This window comes from Anabas testudineus, chromosome 1 (assembly GCF_900324465.2).
Source record: "Anabas testudineus chromosome 1, fAnaTes1.2, whole genome shotgun sequence".
In the NCBI taxonomy this organism is placed as follows: domain Eukaryota; kingdom Metazoa; phylum Chordata; class Actinopteri; order Anabantiformes; family Anabantidae; genus Anabas; species Anabas testudineus.
The window spans coordinates 18,134,835-18,160,336 of record NC_046610.1 but is presented as its reverse complement, the minus strand read 5'-3'; the positions used below and the strand labels follow the sequence as shown (position 1 = coordinate 18,160,336).

The 25,502-nt window shown below is 41.8% G+C and overlaps 1 protein-coding gene across 5 annotated transcripts in view; it reads left to right on the top strand.

The window, feature by feature from the left end:
- Window positions 1-19,164, top strand: part of add3a (adducin 3 (gamma) a) — a 76,093-nt gene extending 56,929 nt beyond the window's left edge. For 4 of the 5 annotated variants that reach the window (XM_026359174.1, XM_026359172.1, XM_026359173.1 and 1 more), the window contains 13 exons: window positions 2,519-2,657; window positions 3,302-3,453; window positions 3,640-3,720; window positions 6,972-7,121; window positions 7,498-7,641; window positions 8,296-8,394; window positions 8,922-9,098; window positions 10,219-10,476; window positions 11,106-11,210; window positions 11,377-11,463; window positions 13,028-13,151; window positions 14,852-14,944; window positions 16,229-19,164. In XM_026359174.1, coding sequence (XP_026214959.1) covers window positions 2,519-2,657; window positions 3,302-3,453; window positions 3,640-3,720; window positions 6,972-7,121; window positions 7,498-7,641; window positions 8,296-8,394; window positions 8,922-9,098; window positions 10,219-10,476; window positions 11,106-11,210; window positions 11,377-11,463; window positions 13,028-13,151; window positions 14,852-14,944; window positions 16,229-16,479 — 1,860 coding nt within the window. In that variant the 3' untranslated portion in view covers window positions 16,480-19,164. The remainder of the gene's footprint in view (window positions 1-2,518; window positions 2,658-3,301; window positions 3,454-3,639; window positions 3,721-6,971; window positions 7,122-7,497; window positions 7,642-8,295; window positions 8,395-8,921; window positions 9,099-10,218; window positions 10,477-11,105; window positions 11,211-11,376; window positions 11,464-13,027; window positions 13,152-14,851; window positions 14,945-16,228) is intronic. The other variant, XM_026359175.1, reaches the window with a different exon arrangement.
- The last annotated feature ends 6,338 nt before the right edge of the window (window positions 19,165-25,502 follow it).

Sequence of the window (25,502 nt, the reverse complement as noted above, 5' to 3'; positions counted from 1 at the left end):
CTCTCATGACTCTTATATTTTCAGCAGCTGCCAGCTGTTTACAGGGAAACAACCTCTAATAGTCTGACATTGTTGAGCTCCTTCAATCCTCCAGCGCAGACTCAAAACAAAAAAGTCTTTCCAGCAGAGGCGCACAGAAACTGCCTGAGCGTATAGTGTCTGCGATCTGGTTCCTGTAAACTTTGCCTTTAGCATTATGGCTCCGATGTCAGTGTGATGGCACAGCGGTCTCTTAAGCCCAAATACCCAGAACAACAACAACAACTAAAAAACAAAAGAGTCTTCCCTGACCTACCTCTGACAGACATCCGCAACAGACCCGTTGCCACAGCGACCTCGCCGCTAGGGACAGAGGAATGTCTGGCCAGGGTTCAGAACCAGCATGTACTGTATGCCTCCTGACATTGGGGTGGGGTGGGGGTGCTCCAGTTTTAACAAAACACCCCCACACATGGGCGTAGAGCCAAGGGGCCTTACTCCATTCACATGACACTGCTGCAACGGACTGTCACTGGGGTGACCTTAAAGGGTGCAGAGACAAGGGGAAGTTAAGTGTCAGAGAGGTTTTTGTGCACAAACACAGCTCTGCTGGGAGTTTGTTGACTCTTACATAACCGCTGAGATGAAAAAAAGGCACGAAGATTGGATGTTGCCCCTCCGCGGGGGTCGTGACCTGGTATCGCTGCCACGCTTTGTTGAATTTGCCACAAATTTACATAACTGGTTTTAAATTTTCACCAGGAAGTTAAACTAGACTCATTGTCAGCTGATTTAGAGCCAAACCCAGGTCAAAAGGGCAAAACTTAAACAAACAGTTAGATGTCTGTCTGTTAGATGTGAAATACAAAGCAGTGTAATAGAGTGTGTGTTAGATATAAATTAGACCGACCTGCAGGAGCCGTACAACAGTGGCATTTCAGGACTCTTTATACTGGTGTACTTCCTTAAATGTTTGCATTGCATGATGGAAGATTAAAAGGTGAACCAGGTGCTGAAAGCATATTTATAATGTTCAGGAAAACACAACCAATGTTACGGCAACTGAGGACCAGGCTGTAGTTGAGTTCAGTGACTTCTCTTAAAAATGTCAAGGTGTCCATCTGAGAAATATTTGATATGTGGTTTTACATAAACTCTCTCCTCTTAAATGAATCACCATTTAATCACTGTAGGACCAAAATTAACCATTACTGCAGCGTTACTGATAAACAGACTGAGCCTGGTATTAAACTGGCCTTGCAAACTTTAGGACTTAAAGCAAATGTTTTACACATCCGGTAAACACAAGAGGAGGCAGTTTGGCATTTTTGTACATTATTTACTGTAGTTTTCTTTTATCATGACATTATCTATCACCAGTCATTAATGAAGCACATGTAACAAATGTCGTTTGTGTCGTTGGTGTTCAGTGTCTGAAACCGAACCCCTTGGCACCTAAATGCAGGTCCCTGTCCAAAAAGTATTTTGTCAAGGGGGAATTAATAAAGTATCAATTCATAATAAAAAATGTTTTTAAGCTGTATGTGGGTTAAAAATGGATTTAAATTTAGTTCAAATGGACATGTCTCAAACTTCCAAACAATTGGATTAAGCTTATTTCTGCACAAGCATTGTAAATAGTATAAAGTTTGTGTTGCATGTCTACGTCTTGGAAATCCCCTGATGGTCCCTACCAGCTACTTTAGCTGGTAGGTAAGTGAGAGGTCAGCGGCCTTACAACCATACAACCAGTAAAAGCTCGTCTGCTGTACCTGCTGCTGCCTGGGTTTGACTGCATGACTGTCATCTGTTATGATCTACGTGTATACAGTGAAGTTGTGTGAGGGCTTGAACATTTGATTTATGAGCTGTTTCATAATAAATATCACATTTGTTTTAAGGATAGTACTTATTAAATCCATATGCCACGCAGCCAGCTGTGTGTTTATCTGGTCTGTTAGCATTTACTGTATTGTTTCTTTGGATTCAGCCTGTGACTGCAGTGTGGTCATAAGGATTAGCCACACACACTCTCTCCCAGTGACACCAACCATAACACAGTGTGTGAGCTGTCCAGCCAGACAGCCAATCTTAGCTCACCTTGTTGCATTGCCGGTCTGTCGCGATCCAGCCTCCTCCACTTTGAGGATAATTTAAATACACTCGATGATCATGTCTAATCTGTGTTTAACACAGCTCACCTCAATCGTCTCTAAATGTTCATTCACAATTTAACTTTATCTGTTACCTTTTATCCACTGCTCTCTCTCTCTCTCTGCCTACCATCATCTCCACCTCTTTCACCTGAAGCTCTATCTTTGAAATATATATTTTTTTAATTCAGCTTTTTAAGCTGCATAATACCCACAGTTAAGTTGTCAAAATCTTCTCCTATTGACAAATTAGCTTCTCATCTCCCCAGATTTATGTAAATCATGTTGGTTACATTTGTGTGTGTTTTAGTTCAACGCCTCATTTCAGTGTCAGATGATTTCCTCTCTTAACTCTCTCCTGATTTGTCACCCATTCTCTCTTTCAGGCCTTCAAGGAGGAGTTGGAGTGTCTGATTCAGGAGCAGCAGCGGAAGGGGAACAATCCCACCGGCCTGCTGGCCCTCAGACAGATCGCTGACTTCTTCATGGCCAGTTCAGTGGCTGGTTTCAACACGTCCCCTCTCAGTGAGTACTCACAGTGCTGTGGCCCACAGGTCCGGGAAACCAGACTCTAGCATTTAGCAGGACATGCTGCTCCCGCCTTCATGTGCAACCACTTTAAACTGTACCAAAAAACACAGCATCAGTATTTGAAGACTGAAGAAGAGGAGCTCTGTATTTAAACAAAGCTTTATGTGCTTAAGGGCAAAAATACCCTAAAATGACCCAACCCTAGACACCGGAAGAGCTCTGCATATTTTTCTGGGTTTTGATCCTTTGTGAGTTCTGTTCAGGAGTCCATATGTGAAGTCTGCTTCCAATCATAGGGAAGGAATGAAATGGCCAAATAACAGCCTAGTCTAGTTGTAGATGTCTTAAAATATACTCATACCAAGTTCAAGGAAGCGTCGGGATAATATCCACAAACTCATACATTTGTACTGTGTCTGAGATTGAAGCAGATGTGTTAGATACACCATTAGATTAGAGGTTATAGAGAGTTGTTTAGACTGGAGGATAAAAGCGGATCAAGTGATTTTGTTTTTGTAGACATGAATTCAAACAAGAGAATATAATTACTACTACTACTACTTTATCTGCAAATATCATTTTTAAATTGTGTTTTCTCCTTATTCCCTTTGTTTACCTCTGTTCCTTCTGGTGTTTAGGTCTGGGGATGGTGACTCCCATCAACGACATGTACGGAGTAGAATCCACCACGATGGTGAAGGGTGAGAAGCTGACGCGCTGTAAACTGGCCAGTCTTTACAGACTGGTGGACCTGTTCAGCTGGGCACACTTTGCCAACTCCTACATCACAGTAAGTCGCCACAGAAAGAAGAGTTTAATGAGAACTGATGATGATGAGAAGGTCTTTTAGCTAATCACTGTGTCTTCCTACCTGATTTGTTCAAATAATGGCACTTCATAAGCTGCCTGTAAACACATCAGTTGCCATTATCCCTGAATCTGTTCAGCTTCTTAATTCACTTTTTATTTTTCATAGGGCCGAGTCAGTAAAGAGCAAGACCACATCCTTATTATTCCCAGAGGGTTGTCATTTGCTGAGGCGTCTGCATCAAATCTGGTAAGAAAGATTAACACAGTAAAGCAAATTCACTTTGCAAATGAAGGAAATTTAATTTAATTTAATTTAATTTATAGACAGATAAATCAAATTTTTGTTATGTTCCAAGCACAAAGAAACTGTATGTATATATATATATATATATATATATATATATATATATATATATATATATATATATTCCCACAGCAGGGATTTCTCACTAAGGCTATAAATGTCAATCCGTCTTTCAATTTAATCAAGTTAAAAAAAAGTTTTGTGAAAAGATGCACTCAGCATGAAATACTTTCTAGTGCTCACAAGAAAAAGAAACATGTCCAAAATAAAAAAAAAAAGTTTTTCAGCCGCCATTAGTGTTTTAGAAAATTTCCATGCTCATATTTCTTTATTTGGATGGCGCTTGACTAACAGCTTCTGTTTTTTGTGACCTCTGTTCTCTCTGCTTAGTTGGAGTTTCTCCTACTTTATCTCAAACACCTGTGCTAACACACACACAAACACCTGTGTGATGCAGCTGTAGGTGTGGGTTTACAGCTGGGTGTAGTCACACATGGCAGATTTCACTGTTCAGCTCACTCTGCTGCTGAAGTTAAGCCTTGCAATGACTAAATTCATTGTTGACTTAGGCTTAATACTCCCTTATTCTTCTCTGGGCTTTTATTTGTTTGTTTCTTATTCGCCTTAGTAGCAGTCCTAATTGATTGTATCTCTGTTAAAGACAGATTTACGTTCTTTATGAATTTTGTAAGTGCCACGCCCTGGGTCTTCTGTATGATTTTGTAAGGTCTTGGCCTTAATATAGTTTAGTATAGTGAAATCCTCAAGGAGTTATAGTGACTGTAACAATGATTCACCTTGTACCACTTGAAAAACCAAAAACATGATCCACATGTTGGTGGAAATCTTCCTGAGCTAGAATAAAACATAGTCAAGCATAGTAAAAGGTTTGTAACTCACAATGAAACGTTCTGCTAGCAGCTACTTACTGTAGGGACATAATAAAAGACAGTAGGGTAAATGTAGACTCAGGTTTAGAAACATAATATAACATAATTTAAAACAGAGTATTTTTAGTTTGTGCGTCTAGACCACATCTTCTCTTCTGTGGTTGTCTGTGTGACACTGATGACCACAATGCTGCAGCTGTCGGGAGATGGAAATGACTGATGTAGTCTGTAGCCTCTTACAGATTTGTGTTTTGAGACCAGCCTGTTGCTGCTGTTCCTTTCTAACCTCCTTCTCCTCTTCTTCTCTCCCAGCCTGTTTTAGACCAGTGATTTCCATAGTTAGATGGTTGAGTTTGACTGTTTACAAAGGTGAACAGATTTATTAAGAGGAAGTCATCCAGAATAACGTGTTGGAGGCCATGCTGAGGTCAGCTGGATAGAGGCTGAAGCACCAGAGAGAGGCTGGAGTGCAGTTTAGTTTAGATTTCATGGCTCTAATCTGAGTAATCACTGAGATTGACTTTGTGTCAGAAGTTCAGAAGTCACATGGACTATAGCGAGTCACATTTTCATCACCTACTCATCATCCAACGCGATCACACTTCTGTGATTCTGCTTTCCGTGACGTCCTTTAGCATCTTTTTATCATTACAAGCGTTACATTCATCAGGTGGCTCTCTCAGCTGTAGGGCTGTGTGACAGGCTGCTGGACACAAGGACATGACAGGGCAAGCTGACACTGTACTAGACTCGTAATGTAACCCGATCAATGTTCAATCATCTGACAGCTGGCGGCGACTGTGAGAGTGTGTGTACACAAAGGTGTCGGTGGTTAGTTACGCTCGGCTGGTGCCATTCACTTTCATCTGTTGGGTTAAAGATCAATAGAGAGGCAGAAATCCAAACATGCAAATGGCTGTTAAAAGCCGGAGCTCCTCTCAGGACATGTCCAAGGATTTTCAATTTGAGTTGGCCCAAAGATCACGAGCAACCTATGAGCTCCAGCCGGGTGTTTTAATAAGCTGATAAGAAACCTAAATTAATAAGAAACCTGATTTAATTAAAAAACTGATTTAATTAAAAACCTGATTTAATAAGAAACCTGATTTATTTGCTCATCATAATAATCCTGTGTAGAGTTAAAAATGAATTAAACCAACATGTAGAAAGCTGGTCCTCAGACTTGTGGAGGTTCTAGGTCTGAATATGCCCCACAGTAGACAGCCTTTTCATTTTGGAAATGCCTTTTCTCCATGTTTTACATTGTGTGATTTCCTGTTGCAATAGTTTTGCGGTAAGGGGGCAGGTGAGGGAGATTGGTTGCGCACAGCCATTTCTATAATATCCTCTGTGTAATATGTAACTCCTGGAGCACAATTTCTCCCAGGGAGTAAAGTACAGCAGAAATTCGGCAGGTAAAAAAGAAGCCCACAACATATTTAGTATGCTCTAGCTGAACCATTAGTGTCACAATATATGATGGATGCTGTTTCACACAGTTGGACTTGAGCTTTTAGGCTCTGGTTAGTATTACAGCACAACATGTGGTTATTATGAGGGCAATTTTACACAAGGTCCACGGGCGAAGTTTTTAGTTTGAATGTATGAACTGACGTATGGACTTCCTGTCTCTGCCTTTATTCTGCCTTTTTTCTCCAGTTATCTGACTCTCTTCCCCCCAGGTCTCTGTGTTTGTTTACCCTCCATCGCTCTTCTCCGCAGTCATGTAATCTAATAACTGCTAACTAGCTGGTAATGAAGTTGTCATAACAATGGACATCATGTCCATTCCCCAACTGTATTATGTTTCTGGGTATGGCTCCAGTTTATTTCCTGGAGCGGACAGAGAGGGGCAATCGTTGATAATTTGATTCCTGTCATCACGCTCATTGATTTTGACCTGTGTCTTTATCTCCGTAGTCATTGTTGGAGGATCATGACTATGGTTGAATGTAAAGGATGGATCTGGTTTTGTGTCAGTCTCTGATGTGTTTTAGTGCCTGAGTAGATTTGATTACACTGATCTCTGCAGGGCAGATATGTTTCCCTCCGCTCTCCTCCTCCCTCAGGATAGCCATCAAAATGATGGTGTTTTCAAGTTTGTACAGACTATGTTTGAGATTGTCTTTACAAGTTTCCAAATGTCTAATGTTGCATACATACATTTCTTTATTCCCAGATTGCTTGCTTGATGTGAGTAAACTGGTTACCTAAGTGCATGTAAACACAGTCACTTTCACTCCTAGTTTCACATCCACCCGCTCCACATCCAGAGCATCCACATTCCTCTGCTGTCGTCCTCAGGTGAAGGTCAACATCATTGGGGACGTGATCGAACAGGGCTCCACCAACCTAAGGATCGACGCTGTAGGTTTCAGCCCCCACGCTGCCATCTACTCCATGCGTCCAGACATCCGCTGTGTCATACATGTGCACACTCCTGCCACTGCCGCTGTAAGTTTACTTCACAGACAGTGCAGTTAAACAGTTAAACCTGTCCTGCAAGCAGCCTTTATCAGGTAATATAGTCAGATACTACATGTTGAGATGAGTTCTCTCAGCTAAGGTTGTAATTATATCACTGAAACAGACCTTGACACCACAACTAAATCCGAGTAATTTTCTAGAAATAGATATTGTAGATATTGTAATGTGCGTTCTGCAGTGCAGCAACAATAAGGAGACATCACAGAAGTACAGAGTTTCATTTTATTCATCACATGAAAAGTAGCTGAGAGAAAGATCAGCTGCAGATAAACAATGGAACGACTGTGATCTATCTGTCAAAGCTTTTTACCTCATATGTCTTTGCTGCTTTCTTCTGCTTCAGGTGTCGTCTATGAAGTGCGGCATTCTGCCCATTTCTCAAGAGGCACTGATCCTGGGTGACATTGCCTACTACAGCTACCAGGGCAGCTTGGATGATCAGGAGGAGCGCAGAGAGCTGCAGAAGGCCCTGGGCCCCACAGCAAAGGTAGGAGAGGGAAATAAGAAAACTAAGCACTGAGCAAGGTCTCTTTCTTTTCACATTTTGGGTAATACGTTATACTACATACTGTCTTTGATCCAGACCCTGTACAGCAGGGTAAATTAATAATAATATAATAAATATCAACAGAGGTTAACATTTAAGAAATATTTCAACTGGAGTCTCACATGAAGCAGTTTTTTTTTTTTTATAATCAAGCAAAGGATGTTTTTATATCTTGCCCTTGCAGCGAAGAAAAAGAAAATGACCTATTATCAGGGTGTGGTGTTTTTTCAAATAGTAAACAGTAGCAAGACAATCAAACCAGAACATCCTGTTGAAATTTGTGCTTTGCTCAGGTTGCCTCGTGCACCTCCTCATTTGTGTCCCTGCACATGTTTCACCCTGTGATTGTCTTGCAATTGGCTTAAAATAATAACTCACAATTTAACAGAATTGAAATTGCCAAAAGAAATCTGGGATTTTCCTCCACTAGCCGCTCGCCAGGTCCTGCTGTCATCATACAGCCGCCCAACCCTTGTTGACATAAGCAATCAGAAATGTTTTGTATTACTTATTAAATAAAGGACCTGTCGTATACTTTTACAGTTACATAGAAACTGAACCACTAAACACTATTTCTGTGTGTGTGTGTTGCAGGTTTTGGTGCTGAGGAATCACGGCGTGGTCGCTCTCGGGGAGACCATCGAAGAGGCCTTTCACTACATCTATAATGCCCAGTATGCCTGCGAAATTCAGGTAGAACACACACACACACACACACACACACACACACACACACACACACACATAGTGAAGTAGCATCCCGTTTACAATCAATTCACATGAACATGGTTGATAAAGGCAGTAACACTCACGTGTAGCTTGCAGCTGTCACTGATGTTTTGCAGTTGAATCCTTGCCCGTCTTTGTGTTCACTTGTAAATATGGTGGATTTTAGTGATGTTGCTGTGTCCCCTGTGTAACAGGCATACAAAATCTCCTTATTGACTCTCCCTAGTCAAGCAAAAGAAAACATTAATCCATCCTGCAAAGCCCAGCTTATTTTTTTTTAATAAACAAATCCCCCAACCATGTTGGTTGAATGCCCTGTACTGTATATTCCTTGGTGATGTGGGAGCTTTAGATTGAGGAGTGTCTCATTTTGGTTTTGGCATCTTTCTTGTATATTGATAATTGATAAGAAATTAGTTGCGTGTTCTGATTTTACGTGGATCATCTAATGCCACAAATCTTGTGTCTCTGTCCTCGCTGTGTGGATTTAGGTGAACGCCATCTCGTGCGCTGGTGGCGTGGACAACCTGATTGTGCTGGACCAGGAGAAATACAAAACCCGCGTTTTCGATGTGGCCACTGCGGGCGATGTGAACATGGGTGGACAGCATAAGTGGAAAATTGGGGAGCTGGAGTTTGAATCTCTGATGAGGATGCTGGATAATCTGGTGAGTCCACATACGTTGAAGGGAGATTTGCACATTTGACACAAATATATTGACAGAGAAAACACACATTGCAACACGCATTGAGAGTTGGGTCAAGTAGTGATAATTAATAAATAATCATTTTGCATCATCGGAAAAAGCAGCTGTGTCAATCTCTGTAGGGCTTTCCTCCTGTTTCTGCCAGGTTCATCTCTATTCTTCTGCTCTTTCCTCCTTGATGCACCACTTCCTCTCCGCGTATTGAGACTCCTCTACTTTCCGACCATCGCTCTTTCTCTCACGCCTTTTCAACACAGCATTTGCATCAGTTAAGCTCTCGGTTTACGCACAAGACGAGCCATGGTGACAAGAATGAGCAGGGCGAAAATGTAGTTTCACGCTGTTTCCTTTAACAACCAGGATAAAAATGCATCAAGCTTCCGGCTATAAATGAGCAGAAATGTCTGAATATAAATGTTGATGTTGCAGGAAAGGGAGCATGCCAAGGCAGTTTGCTGTTTCTGGATAGGATGAGTTGAATAGGAAAAAAAAAAAGAAGAAGAAGAAACACACAAAAGGCCGGAACTTGACTGTCAGGCTGTGTGTGGAAAAATGTCTGAAAAATAATCAAAGCATGTGAGAGGACAGCGACAGAGGGAGGGTGAAGAGAGAAGGAGAGACGGGGATAAAGAGCAGAGGGGCGAGAGAGAGAGAGCGGGTCAGACAGGAAACAACTCTGACTCTGTCCTCTGTGCTGCCAGAATCCCTGCGGTCACAGCTCTGTTTCTATTTTTCCTTTCCATTTGACTAACTGTGAAACCAGCAGCTCAGCCAACATTACAGGAATAAATGCTCATTTCTTCTTCAAACTCAGTCTCTGTGGGGGTAAAAACAAAAAAACAAAAAAAAACTGGATTAGCAGCTTTCACATATGTACAATTATAACCACGGTCTAAGCTGTTATCTAAGACCTTTTAATGAAAAGCATTAGATACTTAAACATGCTGCAGCAAGAACAGATTTATAAATAAGCTTCGTGTGAGACAACACGGTTTGTGTGCTCGTCATTGTAAACCTAAACAAACCAAATCATTTCACATTAAAGAAAGCAAACTAAGTGTGATCTTATTTCCTGCTGCAGGGCTACAGGACGGGTTACGCCTACAGGCACCCCATTGTCCGCGAGAAGCCAAGGCACAAGAGCGACGTGGAGATTCCTGCCACTGTCACGGCATTTACATTCGAGGAGGATGGAGACGGTGTGGCCACACGGCTGCCATTCAAGTTCCTGCAGCAGCGACAGCAGAGGGAGAAGACGCGCTGGCTCAACTCGCCCAACAGCTACACCAAGGTCAGCGTGGAGGGCGGAGAGGAGCGCTACAGCAGCCGGACGACCACGGTGAGCAGTGTGTGTGAACACAAAGTGGGAATTTAAGATCAGCTTTGCATATTTAAAAAACTGACAAGTGGCACAACAGATTTCAGTGTTGCTTCCTAACAGACTGCACATATGTAAATGTGACTTAAGATGACTATCATAAATGTAAACAGTGACACAGCATGTGTCATGATCTGACTTGTCATTCAGTTTATTCTCCATCAGCACTGACATGTTTAGACTGGAGTCAGCTGCTCGTTTTAAACTTGATACTAGATCGCCATCTACTGGCTGATCAAAGGATAACCAAATTTACCATTCAGATGCAGGCTCGAGGCACAACACAGACCAGCGGGCCCCGTACCTGAGTCTCTGTGTGAAGTGACTGTTCATATTACTTGTTTAAAAGTCAAAGAACTCTGGTAATGACCACAAGGGTGTAAAGCAACCACACAGTTCAAAAACAGACACATGATGACAAAATAATATTGAAGGGACACCAAGTGACCAATAACACGCATCTAATGACGACAGAGACGAGGAGTTGGTGAAAACTGACCTCATTAGTTAAGGTTTTGTGTCTCAGTCTTCTTTTTTAAAGTGTGCAAACAGATTTGATCTAACTTGTCCTCACCTTCTTTGTTTTAAAGTGGATGAAGGCAGAGGAGACAGGAACCCCGATCCGGATCGAGGACCCCAATCAGTTCGTCCCTCTCAACACAGACCCCACAGAGGTGCTGGAGAAGAGGAACAAAGTGAGTCTGACATGTTTCTCACAGTCAGTGTAAATGATTGTTACATGTAAACAAGTTCTCTGTGTCACCTCCACTGTACAATTAGTGGTGATTAACAAACGCTTACACCAGAAGATAATTAGCTACTGCCACCTGGTGACGCTGTGTGTGTTTTGTCCTATTACAGATCAGAGAGCAGAACCGGTTTGACGTGATGACGTCAGGGCCACGCTCTCAGCACCTTGCAGGAATCCCTGTGGACGAACCACGACGGGTGAGGATGTGCTGCACTCGATCAGACACAAACAGTAAAAGGAGAAATGCACAAGGTTTTGCATTATTAAGGAATAACTGGTGATATAGGAGGAACCGGTTAGAGAGCAGCTGGAGAGTCACAAAATTTAAATAAAATAAAACCACAACATCAAATGCTTATTAGTTGGTTTTATTTTGTTTTCAGCAGTTAAAGACATTACCTTTATAGTTTGATTTCACAACGTTAGCAGTTCCTGCTCTACTCCTCTAAGGGAAGGAAGAGCAATCAAACACGGATTTCCCTCATTACTTGTTTATTGAGCAATAACTCAAAGGTGTTTTCAGCTACGCCGGCTGATTAAACATCTGCTCAATTTGTACTGAACTCCCTGAACTGATGGTGCCCGATTCAGCTTTAAGATTTCCCCGGTGCAACAAAGCGAGGAAGAGAGCCAACGACATGTCAGTTAAGCTGATGAGAAGAAATCTTAGTGTCAGTGTTCACCGTCACTGTGTTCAGCCAGATAATTGCAGCTGTAGACCACTAGGTGGAGGTAAATGAGCACGTTGTGCAGATACAGGACAGACAAATGATGAAACAGATACAACCAACACATGAAGGACCCAAGTTCAAAAGTTTTGATACTGACTGTTTTGTGGTTGGTGTCTTGTTTTGAAGGATCTGGTGCAGATAAAAGTCCTGGTAAATAAGTGCTTTTCATACTGTTCCTGTTTGCAGTGGTCTTTTCATTTGAGTTTTGTTTGACACTGCATGTGTTCATCAGAGCTGTGTTGTAAGATTGGTACTGAATTTATGAAGTGTTGTTTCTACTTCAAACATCTATTTGCACTCATCTGTTCCCATGTGTGAGTCGTGTGTTGGGGCATGACAGTCCTCGGGGCACAAACCTAGGCAGACAGTCTTTAGGAGATGTGTGTTTCCCTTGCATGTGTGTGACTTGTTTTGTGGGTATGATGGTGCTCGTGCTGTGTGTGTAATTAGGCTGTGTGTCATGCATTTGCTGTGATTATTTTCTCCAGTCTGCTATAAAGTTGTCAGGGTGCGCTGACTAATTGGATACGAAATTCAGTGATTAGAGTCGGTGATTAGATGAGTTCTGTGTGATGTGGTCGACACTTCTTTTTTTTTAAGTTTAACTTTATATGAGCACGCTTAGTCATTCGGTAATGAACGTCCAACTCAGACACAGCGGCTGTGTGTGTGTTTGTATGGCATGGTTCATTGTGAATGAATTTTTAACCAGCATGAATTTTTAACCTTTAAAGTGAGGACATTTTTACCTCACAATAAAAGGGGTGTTTAAAGAGCAATTTTGGGATTGAGGCTAGGTTTTAGGGTTAGGGGTAAAGCTTAGGCTGAGGCCCTTGGTTGTGATGGTTAGGGTAACGCAGTACATGAAATAAATAAAAAATTGAAACAGACTAGATTAGCATGGCCTACGCAACAGTAGGGGGTTAGGTAATGCATTATGTCAATGAGTGTCCTCACACTGACTGCCATACAAAAATGTGTGTGTGTGTATGTGCTCCCATGCTCACCCTTCTCTCTGTGTCCTGCCCAGCCATACGTGCCCACAGAGGAGGAGCAGATGGCTCCGCTGCCTCCCAACCCTTTCAGTGAGCTGTCAGAGAAGGAATTGGAGGAGTATCGCAAAAACGTGGAGAGGCGGCAACTGGGCCTCAGTGGTACGACACACAAATACACACACTTAAACAAACACGCAGGCTCACACACGCCAGTCTATGAATTCACCAATGTTCGTAGGTGTTCAGACTTGCAGACGCTCGACTTGCAAACACGGCAAGAGCCCAGTCACACTGAGAGACATATGGACTACACACACACACACACACACACACACACACACACACACACACAGTGAAAGACTTGTCAGCCAACAATCCAGTCTGAAGTCCCTATGGGGACTTATCCACCCAACGTGTATATGTAGCCCTGTTTTGGTAGCAGCAGTCCCACCGGACACTCCAATATTCGAACACACTGCCTTGGGTATCACACACGTGCACAGCCATATAGCTTTTAACAGGAGGGCTTGTCCCCCTGGACACTATTGATGCCTTTATTTGCATTACCTTGTGTTTGCACACACACACCCACACAGAATGGTCAGTGTAAATCATATTAGCCCTCGGCCCCGCTGCCTTTCAGAGAGGCAGGGGAAAAAATCAATAGTGAACAGATAGTAAATGGGGGTTGTGCAGAGCTCCTGACCCGCTGGGCCACACAAATGTGTGTATTCGCTTATGTGTCCGTACATGTTTATGGAAAGGTCCAAATGTTCTTATGGGCGCGATGGGAGAGGCCAGTGTGACTAAGATGGCAGACTGAACAGACAGCAGGTCTTCACGCCTGCCACATGAGCAGAGCCCGTTACTATGACACTGTTGCCCCCATAGCCCCATGAATCCCCGGTGACCAATCTGGATGCAAGCTGGAGACCGTCTGGAACGGCCTGATTCAAGCCTGAACTCTGCACACACACATACACAAATGCACACACACACACACACACACACACACACTCTTGTAGCTCTGACCTGTGATTAGAGTCCAGTCCACTTTCTCTATTTTTTTTAATGTCTAAACTGATGCCAGTCAAAGCGCATACGATGTTAAGGTGCACATTTATGTGTTTGAGCTGCTTTCAAAAAGACGCAGCTCTCGCAGAAGATTCTCCACATAAGCTTTTTTAAAAATCTGCATACCACACATAGAGAACATGTGAACACTGTCACTGCTGCGAGTGAAGGAGTTGTAAATGTCTGTGACGCCTCAGCCGACTGAATGTGTAACCCTGAATGTGCTGAAGAGATAAGAGAATGTCATTTCTTCACGCTAATCTGTGTTCAAAACTAATGAAGCTACTAATGCTGAGCTGGAACTATGATATTTACTGTTCTTAGACAAGTTGTTTTAAAAGAAGATGTTTTTATCAGGCTACAGATAACAAAGCTAAGTACAAGATCAAGAAACCTAAATGTGCTCATGGACATTAAAACTCCTCATATGGGGAAAGGTTAAATCATCCTTATTTCATCATTTCATAGCGAGTATAGGTAGTGCTGCCATGAGAATCACAAATGAAACACTACAAGTGTGGGATGCCACTTGGGCAGCCTGACGATCAGCAGACAAGGATTTTGGAAATGATGTGAAAATGCAGCTGTGCATGGCCCGATTCTAACATGTGTGTGTTACCACTAATCTCTCCCCTCTCCCTCACCCCCATCTGACCCTTCATCGCAAATCCCTCACCCCACCCCCACCTGCCTCTCATCCTGCTGTCATCCCACTACTTCAATCTCCTACACCACCCTGCAATCCTCTCGTCCCTCACCCCCACCCCACTCCATCCTCCCTGCAGATGGAGAGCACGAGCTAACCTCCGACGACGGCTCCACTCTCTCTCAGTCTCTGTCTCTCACCCAGTCCCCACAAAGCACTCCAGCTAAAGAAGGTATCACTGACTGTGAGACGGCAGCACTTTTCACACTTTGCTTTTTTATGTGTCTTTAAGATAAGATGTGTGTGCATGAGAGTGCTTATCTGGAGTGAATTAACTAAAAGCTCAGAATGCTATGCCAAAACTAATGATTTGTGCTGCAGCTTTGAACAATGAGCGTTGCATCTGCAATAATAATGAACGTCCACCTCAATAATCAGTATTTATGAATAACTGACACCTTATGTATTAACATTTAGTGATAGCCAGATGTTTGTTCTTTTTTAAACCTGTCCTCGACAAAACATTCACATCCTTGTTAGCAGTTTAATGAAAGAATAAGAATAGTTGAAAAATGCAGCTGTTTGAGTCACTGCCAATATGAATGTAGCTGAACCAGCGAGTTACTGCTAAACTGTCTGTTCACATGTGTACACATATTTTGGTGTACCTCCTATACAGAGAGAGCTCATAGAGGCCTCTTTACAAGTTGTAAATAATGACACTGTGGAATTGACTTCCTGCCACCTTCCCTCCTGAACAAACACAGTGAGCAACAGCATTTTACCCACCACAGGACAGTGGCTTTTTTTTTTCTGACACCACCTCTGTGAGGTCAGTGAGTTGGCGTGTTGAAATCCAGTCAGTTGTTGTGCAGGCTTCTTCTGAATGTTGCTCTGTGTGAGTGTGTTTGTGTTGGCCCAGCAAGTCGTCACTGTGTTCTTGCTTTAGCACAGTAACGGGATACTGGCGCCCTGCATTCCTTAACCTGCATTTGCAACCCCGGAGAAAAGGATGTGACACCAGCAGGCCCGTTATGTGAACAGTTATTAACGGAGTGGGCGTAGTGCACTGTTCAAAGCTCCTTAAAGGAGGACAGGCTCTCTGGGCTATTGGGTCACCGGGGTTTTACGCAGAGATATTATGAAATATGTAGAGCACGGGGACAGAGAGAGAGTCTGTGTGAGCGGAAGTTCAACACTCAGTTCAAATGCAGTTAGTTTGTGTGGCAGAGCAGGGACGGCAGAGGCTGGCGTTTTATATTTATATTTTATTTAGGAGACAGAGAGACGTTCAGGGGGAGGACAAAATAGCAGGAAAACCTGGAAATGGTCGTTTTGCTAATGATTCACTCCACATAAGTAACAAATCAGCACTCTGTAATTCTAACTATCAATGAGAACGATAAGTCAAATGGTTGCTCCTAAGTTGTGGGTGTTCTCTATTAAAAAGATGCGCATTGCAGAATTAGATTTGTCCCTCACTTCTCCTCCCTGCCTCCATCCCTTCCTCCCTCAGAGAACCACACGGGCCTGATGAACGGCAAAGAGAACCACGGCGACGTGGACGAGGAGCTGTCCAAGCGCGTCAGCCAGCTGACCACCAGCGTGGAGAGCATGGAGATCACAGTGCGCTCTGGCGAAAAGATCGAGGAGGCGCTGTCCCCAGAGAGCTCACCCTCCAAGTCCCCCAACACTAAAAAGAAGAAGAAGTTCCGCACCCCGTCGTTCCTGAAGAAGAACAAAAAGAAAGAGAAGACAGAGGCCTGAGAACGAGCAGGCGTCCGGGGGGTGGCAGGCAGGAAGACTGTCTGTGTAGAAGAAGAAAGAGGGGCGGCAGCCACCTCTTCTGTTTAATGTCCATGTTTTTATTTTGCCTCTGTTTTCAATGTTTGTTTTTTTGTTTTAATTTTTTTTTTTTAACAAAAAGTTTTATGTGAAAAAGGTAGAAGAAGAAGAGTGTTCCAGAAATTCCATGAATTGGTTGGTAACAAAAGAGGAAAAAAGTATATCCTGCAAAAAAAAAAGACATGAATGTTTTGGAGGGTGGTTATGTGAGTCCGCAAATTAAAACTGCAGCAGATGTAGGGCGACTAAAGGCAGGTGTTGAGTGTCTCCACACCAGATCAGTTCTCCATCAGGGCTCCGAGTGTCATCTGAACCAGAACTCGTAACCCCATCGCACACTTGCTGCATCGAAATCATTTTCTGAAATGATGTAAAACGGCACAAGTCAAACAGAACCTTCCTTTGTCTTTTGGTTTTTTTGCTCCCCGTTCTTTTTAGGTGACTCTGCGTAGGGAACAGAGAGGCCACATGAAATTTGAAATCACACTGGAAAATTGGTCTCAGAAAACTAGTTGATATTATTTACCGAGAGAGAGGTTTGCTCTCCACCTCACTCTCTCATACTCTTCAAGCTTCTTTTTTTTTTTTTTTAAATGCAGGCTTCTGATGCAAACCTTCATTTCAGCTTTGTGTGGCTGAGCTGCAGATGAATTAAAGGGTTACTGCAGCGAACTAGACAGCGAGGATGAAGACTGGAAGTCGCAGTTAAGTTGATACTGACCCACTCTGAATTATTATGTAGCATTTTCGTATCTTCTCCTCTTCATCTCACTGTTTTTGTTTTTAATTTTTTTCTTTGTTTTTTGCCAAACCTAAATGAAAGAATGAAAAAAAAAACATCTCATTTTAGGAAAGCGTCACTGTTGCGTCTAGTTTATCATCTCATGAAATTAGAGTTTTTTATTGAGCACACATTTGGGATTAGTCACCTCTGTTTTGTACTCATTTGTAAGCTTCTACAGAGAACACAGATGTTACGCATGTTTTCTCTTCTTGCGAGAACTGAATTTATATGGCTGACTGTGTTCTGTAGTGATGCCTGGTTTCTCAAATTATATTCTAATCTTCAGAGTACACAAATTTACTTTATAACAAATATATGAAAACTGGATTTGATGGCTATAGATTTTTAACGATATATTTTTTATTTTTATGTGCTGCACTTTTCTTGTGGTATATAACAAATTTCAGTTGCAGGTGGTTTCACCAGTGAAGGAGATTGTGAAGTATTTGGTAAAAGTTGTGCAAGTAGCAAGCAAGGCATGGAGCAAGTTCAGGACCCGGAAAGTGAGTCGTGTGAAGATGGAAAGAAAAGTTTTCATTGGTGATGAAATCGCTTTCGTTGGTATCACACATGAAAAGAGCTTGGTTTCTCAAGTCAACAAAAACACACACACACAAAAAACAAACAAAACAAGCAAAAAAAAAAACCCAACAAAACACAAGTGTAGTGCTGAAATACTTTGTTAAGCTATCTGCTGTCGCCAGCTGAGTTGAGAATCATGGGCCGTGGAGTGTGGAGCAGTGACGGCTGTGTATGTGTGTGTGTATGTATGTGTGTGTGTGTGTGTGTTTTAAAGCCATATTGTAATTTCTTGTTTTGTTAATAATGAGACAAGGGTTGCGATTCTCGCCTGCCCGCTCGGGCGTCAAGGATGCTATCAAGACTTCTGTTAAATCCCCCCGATGACTGCAGCCACACCCCTCAGGCTCCCAAAAACGTTGTCTAACCAGTAGCTGCGCTCACATCAGCTGCACCTCTATGCTTTGATTTGCCATTTATATCGTCATGGAACTGGACGGTTTCCTCTCTCTCTCTCTCTCTTTGAACTCGGTCGTCATTTCAGTTTCTAAAGGTTTGCCCTCTTGTAATTTCTCTAGTAAGTGACCCGCAGTTGAACTCTGCAAAGCCAAAGTGTGATGGGTTGCTACATACCCCTGCCCCCCTGCAGTTTAACCAGATGTACCAATATCCCAGCTAGCAATGTGAAGTATTGGATTTGGAGGGAGGGAGGGTTTAGGGACACATCTTTAGCTGTTAAACGATAGCTTTTGGCTCCAAGCAACAACTGAGGTCACGCAACTGAGAGATGGTGGAAATGGAAGTGTGTATGTGTGTGCAGTAGAGACGGAGCAGAGGGTAAAGACAACTTGGCACTAACTCACCATGTTTTTATCACACAAAACTGGTTTTTTTCTTTCTTTCATACCATCTCTCCTCCTGGAAACCTCTTCTTTCTTTCATCCCCCATTTGTATTGCAGTACACTTTTTTTATTTTTTTTTTTTAGTTTGCAAAGAGCACTAGGCTTTTTTTTTTTTTCAATATAACAATATTAAGAGCAGAAATTGCTCCCAAATGAATTGAATGTGCATTGCATCCTTTCTATTTTCTCCTCTTCTGTTTTTTTGTTTGCACCTTGCTTTACTAATGCCTCTCTATCCACTTTTTTTCTGTTTAAAAAAAAAAAAAAAAAGTTTTGCTTTGGCATGCCAGGATGAGCCAAGCTACTTTGTGACCTGTGAAAATCCTATATAAATGGTTATCTAATGGAGTTGCTTTTAGATGTATTGCTAATCAGTGTAAATTCACAAATAAAACTGTATTTTAAGAAAGAGAAGCTCATTTTTCATGTTTTGGCGCCATAATCTTAAGTTCAGCGTAATCCATACACAGTCATTTCACTTCATACCGTCATCATGAATCCAGCATCAATATGTACAGTGTGTACATATTCACAGGCTTAATGCTGCATTTTTCATGTTACTTCCACAGTATGGGAGAAAAGCTACGTGTAGAAGGACCTATGCTAAAATCCAGTACTACTGTGTGCCTTTTTTATATTGATTTATGATGGTAAATGAGAATGAATATGTTGTACGTGTGAATACTTCAATCAGGAAGTGATGACACACTTATGGCAATGATAAAGTACATTCATATGCAATGTGACAATAACAGGCATAGGAAACATTGACACACTTGACAACATTGTCATGTCAGGTGAAGAGTGAGCACACTGACAAATTATGCAAATTGTACCTATGGCTATGACTGGGCTATTTTATTTCTATAGAAAACAAAGAGAGAAGATGTTTGTATGGACCACATATACATTCGGAATACACATAAACCAGAAATGACCCGTATCAGCCTCTATAAATGCTGTATGTCTTTGTGACATCACTTGAGGGAATTGGCCACAAGATAAAAGCTCTATACAACATTTTTTTCCCACAATCCTTAAAAAGACTTTAACCAGTGTATTTCCCCTTTAAGAGGTCAAAAACAAACATGCAAATCCTCACAGTAAGCAAAAAACTGTTGGAAACCACTGATGTAAACAATGGTTGTGTTTCACATGTTGCATGTTTCACTCTCTCTACATACACCGAGTAGAGAGTGAGAGCGTCCAGATATCCAAATCAGCTGGACTGTTTGTCGCCACAACACGTGCATCTGTCTCATGTTGTTGGTAACCAGTCACAGCTTGACAAAACATGGCGTCTGCCTTGCACAGCGAGCGCGGATTGTCCAGAGGAGAATCTCGACAACTGGGGGACTTTGTGTGCATATGAGCAGCCAATGTGCCTTGACTGAATACACACTGCACACACTCGCATGAAAAACTAAATATGCAAATTCTCCATCATGATAGTGTGTGCTACTTCCCTGTAAGATGTCTCTCATTTGACTGAATATTTACATAGAACATAGAGTTTTTATTCTTATTTGACACCTTCCTGGCCTTTCGCAGTGACCTCGAAGCTACATTTAAACAAAATGAATTTTCTCAGCTGTTTCTACACGGTGCTGAGTTTCTCTGCTGGGTAAAACAAAAACAATTCAACTTCAGCTTTATGGTCAAAAGTGTATTTTTTAAGACACTAGGCACCAGATAATAGAGCTTGACAATTGAATTCATACCTAAATGGTTGTAGAAAGGTTACATAAAGTTATTTTTTATCTAATTCCAGTGAGCTACAGTATTCTGACATCTATGTAGTATTTCAAGCAGATTAACACAGAATTATCTAGTTCTGTCTGACTGGTTCTTCTTCGTCTTCCCTGAAGCTTGTTAAGAGACACATCAGTAGGATCTGGAATTAATGAAATGAGAGAAACTGAACTCTTTTTTTTTCCCACCACTTCCTCTGTCTTTATCTGTCTCTGTCTTTTACACATTGCTAGGTGTAGTAGTTCCTGTATAAAGCATTTATAGCATTTACTACCCTGTAATCCTGTCGTCAGTGAATGTGATATCCGCACAGCACTTTATTTGGCAGTGTTCCTGATATGAACAATAAAAGAGTATGAGCAATCCTGTGACTCAGTGCATTTCGTGCTTCTCGTGACTGTGGAGCGATGAAAGCTCTTACCGGCTCCACAACAAGTCGCTGGGATGTTCGTTAGCTACAGATGAGTTGAAATGCTGATTCTGAAGTTATTTGATTTGTTTGTTGTTTATTCTTAAACTGGTATATGGAAGGACAAATAACAATAGAGGATATAAAACTATTGATCCCCTTGTGGAAGTGGAAAGGAAGGATCAATAAAGCTTAATCTCTTTAAATTATTTATCCACATATAGCACACAAGAAGGACACAAGGAAAGTGGGAAATACACAAATCAGCCACAGTATTGTCAGTGGCACGGGTCAGCACAGGCACTCTGATGTGTTAGCAGCTATTTAGCCCCACACACAACAAATGGAGCACTGTGTGCTCTAACATCTGTCAGTCATGGTGAGGTTTAAAGTTTTCCCATGCTGACCTCTGACCACCTCAACATTAAAACCTCCAGGTAGATTTATTGTTGTATTTGTTATGGGCATGTTATGAAGGGTAGTTATGCTTCCAATTCCTTTTCAGTCTATTTAATCAGATTACTACATTTTTTGCGTAGACACAAACCAACATAGATACACAAAAATCGTACATTACACAAAGATCTGCCCAATTGCATGTTCAGCTCAATTAAGGGGGTGAGGAGGAGTTTCTTTTCCCCAGACAGCACCACGCTGTGATTGTCAAAACAATGAACACACTTGCATGCAGATGGATGCTCTGCTAAGAGAGTGTAGAAACCATGATAGGCCTTCTTTTTTTTTTTTTTCAGGGCAACCCCCACACCCCTCGCAACACACAAGCACTCCTACCCCACCCCAGCAGACCCGGCTAGACACCCCACCACTGTGGGCTTCACAGCTAAGAGAGACTGCAGTGCAGATGCCACTGGGATGAATTAGGGACTGATAAACAACATAAGGTGTCAGTTAGTTCTGAGCCCAAATGCATACCCCATGGGACCACCCACACACAGGCACACACAGGCATAACAAGCTGGTGGTACATTTTGTTCGTCCACGATAGCTCCTGTGTGAAAGCACATGATGAGCAGAGAAGAAAGTAAAGACATAAAACACACAATACAATGTGTACACTAGAGGACACAGAGGACACTGTTTCCAGTTTTTACACTAAGCAAAGTGTCAATATTACTGATAATAGATTGGTGTCATCTGGAGCTTCTAACTATTGATTTAAATAAATAAATAGATTTCTTCATATTACTACTGATATTCTCTTTGTTTAACCATGTAACCACATCACAGCACTAAATTACCAAAGTACAGAGTATTTTTTGTAGTGTAACATAATCTTTAAATTAAACTTCAACCTAAACAATAATTTAGGTTGAAGTTAGAGAATAATTATTGTTCTGTTTTAAGTTTGTGTCTGAAGTCACCATTATACTTTTCACTATTAAAAAGTTTAACAGTGTCATAATCACCATACTGTACATGCTGTACATCACTTGTCACCATATCCTCATTACGGCGTGTGTGTGTGTATGTGTGTGTGTGTGTGTGTGCATTGCAAGCGATTACTTTGTGGAGTCACTGTTATTGATCAACTGTTCTGTCAAATCCTCGAAGATGTATAACACTCATTTTGTTCTGTGAGGCAGACAGAATCTCACATATCACCACAGCAGCATTAAGTCACTGAATGCTGATGGACCTGAGATAATAGATGTTATTTGGGGAAACAAGTAAATCTGCTGAGTTTTATCATTGTTCACCCATAAACCCAACCAGCAGTCCAGTGTCATTTTTTAACAATCAACATTCAACAACAGGGTAACACAGCAAAGGCGTCAACAATAGTGGACAATGGTTGGAGAACAAATCTGTGTATCTGTAAAATATGGCAGAAATGGGAAACTTGTCCATTCCCATCGTTCTGCAGAATCCTGGCGAGTCCTTTAGTATTGACCCACACTTGTAAGACGAACAGCACTGAAGACACCAAATAGTAGCAGAGGTACTTTTAAGTTGCATCTTTGAGCCACGTGTCATCTTTCTCATTAGTATCACTTAGGTTTATTTCACATAACATAAAATTATCACATGGAATTGTAAATGTATCTGTATAGCTCTAGGTAGTTCAAATGCTTCAATGCATGGAAAACAGCATGCAGTGGCTACAGTACAGCTTGATGCACAGAGTAACAGTAAGTCACTTGAACTAGATGTAGACACACCCTGGAAATGTCTTAAACTTCTGAAGAAACATGTAACGTAAGGGGAGAAAATAAGAGAAGCTGAAAGTTTGAGGTGGACACGTCCGTCATCACTGCAGCCCGCAGTGTTTACTGAGATTAACTGGATTTTGTCTTCTGTTGCTGACGTGTTTTAGACTGATTTGAGTTAAACATCCCTTTTTTCCTGACCATCAGGAACATCATCATCTTCTAACTCCTCCTGGTAAAGAAATGCACTCATGTGGTGTCTGCTTGGTGTGTGTTGTGTACATATATGTCACAAGCGCATTAAATACCAGGGTCATAAGGGCATCCTAAAAGAGATTGATGTACATGTTTGCTGACAATGCCAAAAGGGAGACACTGTATTTTTCTCCCTGCTTTCCCATCCTCCCATTCTTCCTTCCTTTCTCTATCTGCCTATCTGCCACAGCCCACTGAAACAAAGGGGCTTGGGGGAGGAGAAGGAGAGTAACTTAGACGCCTGCCATAAAGGCGGTCAATAAGGTACAACCAGGCTACTGTGAGTTGTGTCATGTGGGCTGATCCTCCTTTTTTTGTGTGTCAGCCACTATCTTTACAATGGAACACTAATGTGAGGCTTAGATTACCCTAAGTGACACTGATTAATGAGTGAGAATGGAGGCAGAGCCTTCTTTCCCATATAAGCACGGGTCCATCTTATCTACTATGAAAAAACTTCTGACTTTTGGGAAGTTGAATAAAATCCCTGTCAAGTGCAGTGCTTGCGTCAAGCTTAGCAAGCTTGTTTGAGCAAGATTCGTCATTTATGCAGCTCAAAATGCAGGCTTCTTTTAGTTTGAGGGGAATATCCAACTTTGTTGGTCTGCTGTGAGTTTTTCAATGTTATTCTGCTGAATAGAGTTGCCTGCCGTTAACAGATTGATTAGTAACAGTTGTGGGCTGTTATACTCATAAACAATGATTTTATTCATTATGGTATTGTAAAGTAAATAAAGCTGAGTCAAAGTGTAGAGTCAGGTGATGAGAGACTGTTTGTGGTTATAGTGGGGTGTTGTTTCATGTACTGGTGAGACAATGAAGTAACACTAACAGTATAAAAACATTTATTAGTGCAATTTGTGTTTCAAATATTTTTTACAATATCCTTAATGCATATCTTTATGAAATTAAAGTCCAAACACCATTGACATTTTGCCTTTTTTGATTGTTATGTCAATTACATTAGTAAAGAGTTTCCTTTTTTTGCCATCAGTCACTGCAAACGTTCACTGGAAAGTGTTAATTTTGTCATCTGGTTCTGGGAAGTTAGAGAGTGCTTATCTGAGCTCCTTCTAAACAGCTGCCACTGTAAACCAGGTTGATGAAATGATGTAGTGGACCAGAAAAACCAAAACAATGAACTAAAAGAGGATAAAAAGTAGAACAGTAGGGCTGAGGGATACTGCAGGATCATGTGACAATACTCTGCAGGTGACCTTTTACATTACATCGCATGTAGTGATTTGACACATGGTTCGCTTCACTCAATCACTGAAAGGTGCTGCTTAAATTTTAAACCAGTTAAATTTTGCACCACCAACAATGCTGGACGTAACAGGAAATACAGCTCTCAAATACAGTATTATTATGAGAAGTATGAAACTAGAAGCTATTTGATAAATGGAGGCAAAAAATTAGTTAGTTATTCACTGTGGTGGAGGCCAATGTAGTGGTATAGCTGAGATGCAAAGGCGTATTGTGTGAGTCTTATAATATTAAGACCACTTGAGATGTGTGTTATGTATACACTAACACCATATCATGCTCCTGGACGCCACCAACCAATGTGGATCCTTGTTTTGTTTCTCTCCTTTCCTCTCTCTCCCTACTTCTACCTTCGTATCCTCTCCAACCACCCTTGTCTCACAACCTAATATTAAAAAAGGGATTACTGGAAAACAACATGGGTAATTTCCTGCTGTCCTGAGAACGGTCCCCCTGTTGAGAAGACTCCCATGTCTCTCTCTCCCTCCACCTACCCTGTCTATATCTGTCTCTATCCTTCAGCACCCTGCCAGCAGAGATTTTGGAAGGGCGACAACAACAACAGTAGGATAATGGTGAGATGAGGAGGTCTGGGAGGGGAGGCAGGAGTCTATTTCTTACTGTCTGCTCCTCTCACTCTCTTCATAGTCTGCCTGCAAAGAACAGGAGGACAACAACAACAACAGTGGGGGGATTTTGAAGGGAGGAGGGAGGAAGAAACAGAACAGAAGTGTGACTCCCCGGTGACCATCTCTTTGGCGAGGCGAGAAAGGAAAAAAATAAGAGGGAGAAGTGGATGAAGGGCACAGGGGAGAAAAGGTGTAGTGGGCAGAGGAGAGATGTGAGATGTGAAGAAGAACTGGATGACTACAGAAAGAGGAGAATATAG